We start from the raw sequence: 13,536 nt of genomic DNA, 5'->3' as shown, positions 1-13,536 counted from the left end.
AAGTAATGACAGTGAATGGAGCACTGCAGAAATCCTCACACCGCCACAATCACAAGTAATGACAGTGAATGGAGCACTGCAGAAATCCTCACACCGCCACAATCACAAGTAATGACAGTGAATGGAGCGCTGCAGAAATCCTCACACCGCCACAATCACAAGTAATGACAGTGAATGGAGCGCTGCAGAAATCCTCACACCGCCACAATCACAAGTAATGACAGTGAATGGAGCGCTGCAGAAATCCTCACACCGCCACACTCACAAGTAATGACAGTGAATGGAGCGCTGCAGAAATCCTCACACCGCCACAATCACAAGTAATGACAGTGAATGGAGCGCTGCAGAAATCCTCACACCGCCACAATCACAAGTAATGACAGTGAATGGAGCGCTGCAGAAATCCTCACCGCCACAATCACAAGTAATGACAGTGAATGGAGCGCTGCAGAAATCCTCACACCGCCACAATCACAAGTAATGACAGTGAATGGAGCACTGCAGAAATCCTCACACCGCCACAATCACAAGTAATGACAGTGAATGGAGCGCTGCAGAAATCCTCACACCGCCACAATCACAAGTAATGACAGTGAATGGAGCACTGCAGAAATCCTCACACCGCCACAATCACTAGTAATGACAGTGAATGGAGCACTGCAGAAATCCTCACACCGCCACAATCACAAGTAATGACAGTGAATGGAGCGCTGCAGAAATCCTCACACCGCCACAATCACAAGTAATGACAGTGAATGGAGCGCTGCAGAAATCCTCACACCGCCACAATCACAAGTAATGACAGTGAATGGAGCGCTGCAGAAATCCTCACACCGCCACAATCACAAGTAATGACAGTGAATGGAGCGCTGCAGAAATCCTCACACCGCCACAATCACAAGTAATGACAGTGAATGGAGCGCTGCAGAAATCCTCACACCGCCACAATCACAAGTAATGACAGTGAATGGAGCGCTGCAGAAATCCTCACACCGCCACAATCACAAGTAATGACAGTGAATGGAGCGCTGCAGAAATCCTCACACTGCCACAATCACAAGTAATGACAGTGAATGGAGCGCTGCAGAAATCCTCACACCGCCACAATCACAAGTAATGACAGTGAATGGAGCGCTGCAGAAATCCTCACACCGCCACAATCACAAGTAATGACAGTGAATGGAGCACTGCAGAAATCCTCACACCGCCACAATCACAAGTAATGACAGTGAATGGAGCGCTGCAGAAATCCTCACACCGCCACAATCACAAGTAATGACAGTGAATGGAGCACTGCAGAAATCCTCACACCGCCACAATCACAAGTAATGACAGTGAATGGAGCGCTGCAGAAATCCTCACACCGCCACAATCACAAGTAATGACAGTGATCCAACATTGCAAGATTACATTGTGTGGCCTGAGATAGCTCCAGTGCAATATACAAGCCTGTGTGCAAAGTGTTCAAAATGTGTGCAAACAATGCATCAAAATCCTCAACTAATGTCGCCATTAAAATGTTAAAAACTACACATTTTTATAGCAACCAACAGAATACAAGCTGTAAGCTGTGCTGTGATTGGTTGTAATACTTATGCCCTCCCACCCTTCGTTTTCAATCACACACCGCAAACCATCACTCCAGTGACAGCGTACAATGATCACCAATATTATGGCTGTCCTGCTCCTGGGAGGCGACTTACGTCGCAACAGACGTGGGAACCAACAAAATGGCTCCCTTATTATAGGCGACACTTCCGTTATTACACTGCCTTGAGGTAGAAGACAGGACGGCGCAACGGTTCCGGACTCTGACTCCAGGACTCATCTGCGTGTGACTGAATCCGGGCGATATGGTGCAGGCCTGGTTTATGGACGCCTCTGGGGAGGACCAGAGGAAAACACACAAGCTGCAGCCGAATCAGCCCGCGTCAGAGCAGGCGCTGCAGCAGCTGGGGGTGCACTACCACAAGGTGAGCGCGAACACGTGCAATGATGGTGATCATAGCGACCCCTGTATAAATAGTGGTTCTGCCCTCGGCAGCCAATTGGGACTCACCTTTCATACTGTACAGAAAACACAAAAGCAGAACTCTGATTGGCCACCTTGCTGCTAAAGTTTAACGCTGTTAAAGAATTAACCAATTAAAAGGCTGTACTCTAATCAACCAATGAGATAACCTTACGCTGCAGGGAAAAGTGAAGGCGATAATCTGATTGGTGATTTCTACGTGTGATAAATCTTACAGCAGACAGTGACATTGGCACTGTACAGTCACACTATTGTTACAGCAGCACATTTCTCTCATTTTATACTCTGATAATCACGGCCTGAAAAGGGATTTGTTTCTAGTGTGGATCCCACCCCAAATCTTCAAAATCAGGAGTATAAGCTGCATAAGGCGGCTTTCACACATCCGGTTTTTCCTGTGCGGCACAATCCGGCGCTTTGCAGAAAAAAACGCAGCCAGTTTTTTTTTTTTGCCGCCGGTTGCGTTTTTTATTGCATAGACTTACATTAGTGCTGTATTGTGCCGCATGGGCTTGTGTTCTGTCCGGGTTTTGCCGAATGCGGCAGATTTAGCAGATGCGGCGGCCGGATGGAACGTTGCCTAGCACATTTTTTTTGTCCGGCAATAAAACCGCATTGCGCCGCATCTGCCCGATGCGGCGCGATTTGCAATGCATGCCTATGGACGCCGCATGCGTTTTTTCCATTGTGCATGCTCAGTAGCCTGCCGCAAGCGGCAAAAACCGGACGAACCGCATGTAAAAAAAAGTATGCAAAGGATGGGGTTTTGTCGCCGCATCCGTTGCATAGGTTTCACAGCCGGATTGTCCGGCTCTGCTAAAACCGGAGGTGTGAAAGCAGCCTAAGGGTACTTTCACACTTGCGTTATTTTCCTTCCGTTACAATCCGCCCTTTTGGGAAACAGCGGAATCCGTTAACGGATTCCGCTGTTTCCCATAGACTTGTATGGTTGACGGATTGTACCAAAAGGAGCTGCGTTGCTTCCGCTGGGCGACGCTCCGTTGCTTCCGCCCAGCGGGAGGAACGCATCATGTAACGTTATTTTGAGCAGCGGAATCCTCTGGATTTCACTGCGCATGCTCTTTTTTTTTTTTTTTTTTTTTTTTTTTTTAAATCAAACTTTATTTTGGCTCGCGGTGGCCGAACGTTCAGCTGAGCGCCCGGCCGTCGGCAAGCGACAGCGCTCAGCTGAATGACCGGCCACCAGCATGCCCGGCCGCCGGCAAGTCACAGCGCTCAGCTGAGCGCCCGCCCGCCGGCATGCCCGGGCGCCGGCAAGTGACAGCGATCAGCTGATCACCCGGCGGCCGGTTGCAGGGAGCGATCAGCTGATCACCCGGCGGCCGGGAGCGATCAGCTGATCACCCGGCAGCCGGCTGCAGGGAGCGATCAGCTGATCACCCGGCGGCCGGCTGCAGGGAGCGATCAGCTGATCACCCGGCGGCCGGCTGCAGGGAGCGATCAGCTGATCACCCGGCGGCCGGCTGCAGGGAGCGATCAGCTGATCACCCGGCGGCCGGCTGCAGGGAGCGATCAGCTGATCACCCGGCGGCCGGGAGCGATCAGCTGATCAGCCGGCTGCAGGGAGCGATCAGCTGATCACCCGGCGGCCGGCTGCAGGGAGCGATCAGCTGATCACCCGGCGGCCGGCTGCAGGGAGCGATCAGCTGATCACCCGGCGGCCGGGAGCGATCAGCTGATCACCCGGCGGCCGGGAGCGATCAGCTGATCACCCGGCGGCCGGGAGCGATCAGCTGATCACCCGGCAGCCGGCTGCAGGGAGCGATCAGCTGATCACCCGGCAGCCGGGAGCGATCAGCTGATCACCCGGCGGGCGGGAGCGATCAGCTGATCACCCGGCGGCCGGCTACTGGGAGCGATCAGCTGATCACCCAGCGGCCGGCTGCAGGGAACGATCAGCTGATCGTTCACTATAGTCTGCCGCTGGTAAAACCGGGAAAAAAAAAAAAAAATCAAAACGAATTGCGTTGTTTTGCAGCATCCGTTGCATCCGTTGTGTCACTATATGCAACACATCCGTTGCATCCGTTACACAACGCAATGCAACGGATACCGTTCAACGCAAGTGTGAAAGTAGCCTAAGGCAGAATGTATCCAGATGTGCCCCACATTTTGTCATGAATTAAAGGGGCCGCTCCTTCTAGTTACTCTTCATCCCGGTGTACTGTGGGATAAGAATATATATATATATACAGTTAGGTCCAGAAATATTTGGACAGTGACACAATTTTCGCGAGTTGGGCTCTGCATGCCACCACATTGGATTTGAAATGAAATCTCTACAACAGAATTCAAGTGCAGATTGTAACGTTTAATTTGAAGGTTTGAACAAAAATATCTGATAGAAATTGTAGGAATTGTACATATTTCTTTACAAACACTCCACATTTTAGGAGGTCAAAAGTAATTGGACAAATAAACCAAACCCAAACAAAATATTTTTATTTTCAATATTTTGTTGTGAATCCTTTGGAGGCAATCACTGCCTTAAGTCTGGAACCCATGGACATCACCAAACGCTGGGTTTCCTCCTTCTTAATGCTTTGCCAGGCCTTTACAGCCGCAGCCTTCAGGTCTTGCTTGTTTGTGGGTCTTTCCGTCTTAAGTCTGGATTTGAGCAAGTGAAATGCATGCTCAATAGGGTTAAGATCTGGTGATTGACTTGGCCATTGCAGAATGTTCCACTTTTTTGCACTCATGAACTCCTGGGTAGCTTTGGCTGTATGCTTGGGGTCATTGTCCATCTGTACTATAAAGCGCCGTCCGATCAACTTTGCGGCATTTGGCTGAATCTGGGCTGAAAGTATATCCCGGTACACTTCAGAATTCATCCGGCTACTCTTGTCTGCTGTTATGTCATCAATAAACACAAGTGACCCAGTGCCATTGAAAGCCATGCATGCCCATGCCATCACGTTGCCTCCACCATGTTTTACAGAGGATGTGGTGTGCCTTGGATCATGTGCCGTTCCCTTTCTTCTCCAAACTTTTTTCTTCCCATCATTCTGGTACAGGTTGATCTTTGTCTTATCTGTCCATAGAATACTTTTCCAGAACTGAGCTGGCTTCATGAGGTGTTTTTCAGCAAATTTAACTCTGGCCTGTCTATTTTTGGAATTGATGAATGGTTTGCATCTAGATGTGAACCCTTTGTATTTACTTTCATGGAGTCTTCTCTTTACTGTTGACTTAGAGACAGATACACCTACTTCACTGAGAGTGTTCTGGACTTCAGTTGATGTTGTGAACGGGTTCTTCTTCACCAAAGATAGTATGCGGCGATCATCCACCACTGTTGTCATCCGTGGACGCCCAGGCCTTTTTGAGTTCCCAAGCTCACCAGTCAATTCCTTTTTTCTCAGAATGTACCCGACTGTTGATTTTGCTACTCCAAGCATGTCTGCTATCTCTCTGATGGATTTTTTCTTTTTTTTCAGCCTCAGGATGTTCTGCTTCACCTCAATTGAGAGTTCCTTAGACCGCATGTTGTCTGGTCACAGCAACAGCTTCCAAATGCAAAACCACACACCTGTAATCAACCCCAGACCTTTTAACTACTTCATTGATTACAGGTTAACGAGGGAGACGCCTTCAGAGTTAATTGCAGCCCTTAGAGTCCCTTGTCCAATTACTTTTGGTCCCTTTAAAAAGAGGAGGCTATGCATTACAGAGCTATGATTCCTAAACCCTTTCTCCGATTTGGATGTGAAAACTCTCATATTGCAGCTGGGAGTGTGCACTTTCAGCCCATATTATATATATAATTGTATTTCTGAACATGTTTTTGTAAACAGCTAAAATAACAAAACTTGTGTCACTGTCCAAATATTTCTGGACCTAACTGTATATCTCTGCCCCCCTCCCCATCCCAGATGTTCAGAGAGAATAGAAGTGACGTGTGTCTTGAATCACACTGCCCCAGCGCTCCGGGCCAGGTTAACCCAGTGTGGCCCTATATTCTCCGTACTGCACCATCACACGCAGACCGTACATTGTATTTACCTGCGCTGAGTTCAGGCTGGTAAAGGAGCGTGACCGACATTATTATGTCCTCCGGTGCTTATTCCCAGCCTCATTCACAGAATGATGGGCACAGAACGATCGCTAGTAGATCAATATGTCCCCCATATAGTATCGTGTTGGCCTAAGACACACGGCATGAAAATCAAAGCGAGTGGAATGCGATAAAACATCACATTCCACTCGGACCAATATTAGCCCGTGCCAGCACACATGAGCGATTATTTTCTAAGCCCTAATCGTACCAAGAAAACAATCGCAGCATGCCGCGGGTGCAATGCGATCCTAGTTTCTCTCGCACCCATTCAAGTTTATGGGGCGAGAGAAAAATCGCACTGCACTCGCGGTACACCGGTGTACTGCGAGTGCAGGGCGAGAATGGCAATGGCCTGCAACCGAGGAGAGAGGGAGATAAATCCCGCCCTCTCCTCAGTGCCAGCCCGCCCCCCGCATGATCGGACCTCTGTTGCAGTGACACTCGCATGACACTCGGCTCCCGCTGTGCTGCCAGCGTGAGCCGAGTGTCATGTGAGGATCGCAGTAGTCCCCGTGTGGCCCCGGCCTATCAGCAGCACTTTTGCATTGTGCACTGGGCGATTCGCTGTTGAGAACAAGGATTTCTGTTCCACCATAAACAATCCAATCACCGGATGAACGAGCCGCATTTTACTCCTTCGTTGAGCAATGGCCAACGTAATTACACCTATGAACTCTCATCTACACTGCCAGGATTTATAAATGTGGAGCTCCATACACACTTATAGCACACGCACACATCTCTAACCTGAGGAAGGAGACGGATTGTCCCAGAAATGTGGAGTGTCTGTTCTAAGAAATGTTTTAATAATAAATTACTTTATCTATTATCCAGCCCTGTGTCAGCACCTCCAGATCAGCAGCACACCAACAATCGCAATTATTTCTTCCACATGTATATACTGAACACACACATACATTTAAACAATTAACATACACACATGTATACACACACATGTATAGGGACACATAGCACACACATGTATACATCGAACACACACACCCCACCACCATACATACATTCTAGACACACACACACCACCACACATACATTCTAGACACACACACACACCACCACACATACATTCTAGACACACACAGCACCACTATATATACACTATAGACACACACATACGTACATATGTACCGCCCCACAGGCTCGGATGCGACCACCGAGCCGCTCGGATCGGTGCTTGTACTGCGGGTGGTGGCTCGAGCCTCTCACGGACCCAGGGGTCACGTCGCTCTGCAAGGGAGTTGGCGCTACACTCGGGGATTTGGGGGTTTGATTCGGGATGATAGTTCGTGACGCCACCCACGGGTTGTGGTGATTGTGGACACCACCGCTGCAGTGAAGGTACAGGGCTCCCAGGAGCGATGTAATGGCGCAGCTAGGTGTTGACCCCTCCGTGGGTAGGGGGTATTGGTCCCGGGGCCCGGAAGGTGCGGGCCGGGGTGCAGGGTGGAGTGTTGCAGTGTGGTGCGGTGCCTGATGGCACTGGTGTACTCACTCTGACACAAGACACTGGAGTCTCTGGTAAACCAAACGGAGTGATGAATGGGGCCCGCAGCCGGCTGCAGCGTCTCCCGGTATAGGTTGGTGGTTTCCACCTTTCTCCTGCACCTCTGTGTGTAAATGTTTTGATACCGGTAGTCCGCTCCCCAACTGGTATATGCCGGAGGAGCCCGTTTGCCCGCAGACGCTGGCCCTTTGGATCTCTATGCCTTGGCGGTGGCTTTATCCTGTATGGTTGGGCTGTTGTCTTCTAAAGGGACTTGTGTGGGGTAGGTCCTTGAGTCCAGCCCGCAATCAGTTGATTCGACTTGGCTCTTTCGGTTCAGGGCTTTGTACTGGGTCTGAGTACCCTGCCTGGTGCTCCAGTATCCAGTTGGCTCCCCGGTTCGGTTCCGGCGGGCCATACCCTGTCCCGGTCCCTTACGGTTCCGCCGGTCGTATTCCCGGTCTCCTGCAGGCGGCCACCACTGTCTGACTCCTTGCCAATGGTGACTGGGCTCCGACCCAGCCACCGGAGTAGTCTATGGCAGGCCTGAGCGCAGGTCTGCCTGTGTACTTGTCTGCTCTAGACTTGCACTTGAACTCATCTGTGTGTTTTCCCGCCTCCAGGCCTGTGAACTCCTCCGTGGGCGGAGCCAACTGCCTGGCTCCGCCCCCCCTGATGTGGACATCAAATCTAGAGGGTGGTGACAAGGGTTTTGGTTTGGCTGGTGTTACCTAACTGGGAGGGGGGTGTGATGTGGTGTGTGACTACCTGGGACGACCTGACTAGTCCAGGGCGTCATACATACATACATACATACATACATACATACATACATACATACATACATACATACATACATACATACATACATTCTAGACGCACACATCCATTCACATTATTGGGCTTCTGTGACATTCAGGACGGCACCTCCAGGGAGATGGGGACCAAGAGATGGGGATTCTGAAGACAGGACTCCTTATATTACCGTAATTAAGAATACAGAAATGTTTAATAACATGGGTTTTACAAACTGAAGAGTCAAAAAGGAATATTTTAATAGGATCATCTACTAAAATGTAATTTTTCAAATAGCGCTCCTGTATACTTCATACTAAAGTTTATTTTTTCACAAAAAGTTACATTTGAATTATTAAGCACCATCCTGGTGTTCCAAAATCCTTATGACAACAGTTCCTGACGTATGTTGTTATGGGTCTCTAGGGTGGTCACTAGTGGATATGTTCTGCCTAAGATTTGATGCAGAAATTTTTTGCATCAAATCTGCACTTTCTGGCACAAAAACGCATGCAGTTTTGGTGCAATTGTTTTTTTGTGACGTCAATGGCTGGAAGGGTTAAAAAAGCAGTAAAAAAACTCCCCAACAATTGACGTGCTGCAGATTTTTCTGCACCAAGGCTGCAAAAAAAAAAAAAAAGCAACCAGCGCACTGTACTTCAGAAATCTGATAGACTTTGCTGGCTTCAGGATAGGAATGCAGATTTTGGTGCAGATTTCTAAAAAAAAAAAAAAAACAAAAAACAAAAAACAAACCCCACTGTGTGCACAGGCCCTTAGTAAATCCATCATGAACATCTGCAGAATAAAGCCTGTGGTGAGCTCTCTTATATGGCGATTTACAAGGATTTTAACCCTTTCAGTCCCAGTTTTTAATTTTTCCGTTTCCAAGAGCCATAAACCGACTTCCCTGTTATAGACTCTGGAGGCCCCCTAGGGAGCGGGGTTCTCCAGTCAATTGACCAGTTTGCCCCCCTCCTTAATGCCGGCACTGAACATCTAATCTGTTCTAGGGGTCTCCTAACTTTCTCTCGATTGCAGATTTGAGGAATGGGGGGTGTAGTTGGGCTTGTTTATTACATAATTCAGTTACAGATCAATAGCATTGACTTTTTTGCAGATTCAGCAGCTGTAATTTTCATCAGTGTTTGGGCAGTCTGGGTTTCATCATGTAGTTTTTACATACAAGAAGTTCTTAAAACACCACTTCGGTTTTTGTTTTGTTTTTTTTTATTGCACTGTAAATTCCCTGCCTCCTGTCCTTCACTCACCTTCCGGAAGCTTCACCTTTTCCCAGCATTGCTTCCGTCAGTCTTCAGGTATTTGTGACTTGCCGGCAGCTTCAGTGTTTCATGGAGTGCGCTGAAGGTCACAACTCAGTACAAGTCTATGAGAGCCTCATTCTGGGTCTCATAGACTTCTGGCCATTGAATTTACACTCACACGATGGCGCTGCAGGACCGGAACTGTGTCACCAAAAGGTGAAGATGCTGGAAGGTGAATATATGATTGGAAACAGATTTAGGCCGATGTCACCCTTGCGAGTATCAAGTTGGTCTCTGGACAGGATAGAAATCCATGCAGTTGCACGTTTCTGTCCAGAGAGCGGCAGGTCATGCCAGGTGATGTGACTCGATTCTTGAGCGAATCACACTCAAATGTGACATTGGTCTTAAAGCGCCACTCCAGCTCTGAGAAAAAAATGCTGATGTGGTGATGAAACAAACATGAAAATCGGACAGCACACGGATGACACCAGAGCTTTGCTCGTTTTCTTGAGGCTGTTGGAATGCGACATTGAGAAAGTGAAAAAAACATACAAACCTGGCCTTGAAGGCCCAAAAGAGGTCAGTCCTGAAAGGGTTAATAAATTGGGGTCTTTTATTTATTTTTCTCATTGCAACGTTCCAGGACAAAGTTTTCTCCTTTTTTCTTTTTTTTTTTTTTGTGCTCTGAGCCAAGGCACATGATACAAGTCAAGGCTGTCTGCTGGTCAGGAGACCATGGCGCCTGTAACAGTGATTTACCACATACACAGGAATTCATGTTCTGTGAGCTGCACACTGTGGACTCTGAGAGGCTTAGTGTTAGGCCACGTGCACATGGTGAGTATTTGGTGAGTTTTTTTTTTTTACCTCAGTATTTGTAAGTTTAAACCAGGAGTGGGTGATTAAATACAGAAGTGGTGCCTGAGTTTCTATTAGGCCGGGGCCACACGGGGACTACTGCGATCCTCACATGACACTCTGCTCACGCTGGCAGCACAGCAAGCGCCGAGTGTCATGCGAGTGTTACTGCAACTGAGGTCCGATCATGCGATCAGACCTCAGCTGTTGGGGGCGGGCCGGCACTGAGGAGAGGAGGGAGGGATTTATCTCCCTCTCTCCTCCGTTGCCGGCTATTGCCATTCTCGCCCTGCACTCGCGGTACACCGATGTAATGCGAGTGCAGTGCAATTTTTCTCTCACCCCATAGACTTGAATGGGTGCGAGATAAACCTGGATCGCATTGCACCCGCAGCATGCTGCGATTGTTTTCCCGGTCCGATCAGGGCTTAGAAAATAATCGCTCATGGGTGCTGGCACATAGGCTAATATTGGTCCGAGTGGAATGTCATGTTTTATCACATCCCACTAGCTCTGATTTTCCTGACTGTGTCTTAGGCCTTAGGCTATGTGCGCACTAGAGCTTTTTACCTGCGGATTTACCCGCGGATTTGCCCCGGAAATTTCTTGAGAAATGTCTGCAATCTTTGTGCAGACATTTCCCATGAAATTCAATGAGAAAAAAAAATAGCTGTGCGCACTGTGCGGATTTTTCTCAAGAAAATTTCTTGAGAAAATTTTCTCGAGAAACTTTCTTGAGAAAATGTGCATGTCCATTAATTTCCGCAGGTACCTGCGGTATTCCGGGGGTATTCCGCAGGTAGCAATGATGTGCGGTATACCACCGGAATAGCCGCGAATTACCTGCGGGAATGCTCATCGCTGCCTGCGGTTTTGCAGGAAGCGATGTCATTATGCCAGGAAGAGGAAGCGGAGCAGAGTAAACACAGACGTCACACTCCCTGGACGCCGCACAGAAGCACTTCCGTGCGACCTCCAGGTGCCCGTGCAGTGTGTGTCCTGCTCCGGCCTCGCGGCTGCCTGCACTGCAGTGTCAGTGTCTGCCCGCAGTGTCAGCAGCCTGTCACGCGGCAGCGCAGGCAGACACTGACATCCTGCAGTGCTGGGAGCCGCGGGGATGACGATCGCTGCTGTCAGGAGGTGAGATCATTACCTGCTGTGACGATCTCCTGCCTCCTGACGTCACCGCGGTCACTGCTGTCTATGCCCGTCTCGCGAGCGGCCCGAGACTGTCACTAGCGGTGACGTCACGGGCTCTCGCGATACGTCTGACAACGCGGCGGGCATAGAAGTCAGTGACAGCGCTGACATCAGCAGTACAGGAGATGATCACAGAAGGTAATGATCTCATCTATGCTCCTGATGGCAGCGCTCGTCATCCCCTGCAGTGACCTGAGCTGACCTATTGATGTTACCTCAGGTCACTGCATTGCTCTCCCAGCCAATGGGGAACATTCTGTTCTTCATTGACTGGGACAGTGACTATGGTATGGATCGCCGTGGGACCCCCCCCCCCTTATTGGATTACGCCGGACGTGGATTGATTGTTCTTTTCAATAAATTGGTTAAAGAGGCTATGTGGGGAGTGTTTTTTCAAATAAAACTTTTTTTGTTGTCTATTTTTTAATTATTACTGACTGGGTTGGTGATGTCGGGTATCTGATAGACGCCTGACCTCACCAACCCCAGGGCCTGATGCCAGGTGACATTACACATCTGGCATCAACCCCATATATTACCCCGTTTGCCAACGCACCAGGGCGCGGGATGAGCTGGGGCAAAGCGCCAGGATTGGCACGTCTAATGGATGCGCCACTTCTGGGGCGGCTGCGGCCTGCTATTTTTAGGCTGGGGAGTGTCCAATAACAGTGGACCTCCCTAGTCTGAGAATATCAGACCCCAGCTGTCCGCTTTACCTTGACTGGTGAACCAATATGGGGGGGACCGCACGTTTTTTGTTTTAAATTATTTATATAATTTAAAATAACAGCGTGGGGTGCCCACTGTTTTGGATTATCAGCCAAGGTGAAGCTACCAGCGGTGGTCTGCAGGCTGCAGCCGTCTGCTTTACCCAAGCTGGCTACAAAATATGGGGGGACCTCACGTCGTTTTTTTTTAATTATTTATTTATTTTATGGCTAAATACAAGGCTAAGCACCCTTTAGTGCCACATGAAAGTCACTAAAGGGTGCCAGCTTAGAAAATGCAGGGAGGTGGAACATTATATAGGTTTTTTTCATCTATCTATCTATCTATCCCTCTATCTATCTATCTATCTATCTATCTATCTATCCATCTATCCCTCTATCTATCTATCTATCCCTCTATCTATCTATTCATCTATCCATCTTTCCCTCTATCCATTATCTGTCTATCGATTATCTTTATTATTTATTGCAGGGACAAACCTGCGGTAAATCCGCGGCAAATCCGCGGCAAAAACGCATGCGGATTTGGTGCGGATTTTTTCCGCAGGTCCGGAAATCTTTCACTGGCAGAAGTTTCTCAAGAAATTTTCTTGAGAAACTTCACATTTCTAGTGCGCACATAGCCTTATACTTTTCCTCTGATTGTTCCACTCCTGGTTTTGGCTACAAATAGTTAAAAAACTGAACTTGTCAACAGGGTCTTAGGGTGTATTCATAACAATAACAAAAAAAAAAAAAGCGCTCCTGTGTGTGAACCGAATGGTGATCAAGAGTGCAGGAATGGAGTTATGCACTCACCTCTGAGAGTCGTGCTGACAGGCACAACTCTGAATAATCATATTAATGCGATCTCCTCGTCCACAGTTTTTTCCCAGGGTTAATGCAGGTCAGGACTTCGTTGTCATATGCTCCGATGAGCGATCCGCTGGCAGCTGCAGTAGCCACAATTCAAGCGGTCCCTGCTCCTACACACCGCGGTTGGATAATTCCGGGACAGGACCGCAAAGTAAAGTGAGTCTCAGAATCTCTCTCACACAGGCAGATACCTGTGTTACACATCATGAGCTGGATATAAC

At 48.6% G+C, this 13,536-nt stretch overlaps 1 protein-coding gene across 1 annotated transcript in view; it reads left to right on the top strand.

Annotated features, from left to right (window-relative positions):
- The first annotated feature begins 1,760 nt into the window (after positions 1-1,760).
- The window catches only part of ADI1 (acireductone dioxygenase 1), a 49,535-nt gene continuing 37,759 nt past the window's right edge, over positions 1,761-13,536 (top strand). Inside the window, exon 1 of the mRNA XM_075341078.1 lies at positions 1,761-1,973. Within this exon, the coding sequence (XP_075197193.1) occupies positions 1,854-1,973 (120 nt within the window). The 5' untranslated portion in view covers positions 1,761-1,853. The remainder of the gene's footprint in view (positions 1,974-13,536) is intronic.

Source organism: Anomaloglossus baeobatrachus, chromosome 3 (assembly GCF_048569485.1).
Source record: "Anomaloglossus baeobatrachus isolate aAnoBae1 chromosome 3, aAnoBae1.hap1, whole genome shotgun sequence".
In the NCBI taxonomy this organism is placed as follows: domain Eukaryota; kingdom Metazoa; phylum Chordata; class Amphibia; order Anura; family Aromobatidae; genus Anomaloglossus; species Anomaloglossus baeobatrachus.
The sequence above is the reverse complement of the archived record's forward strand: the minus strand, read 5'-3'. Positions and strand labels throughout refer to the sequence as shown.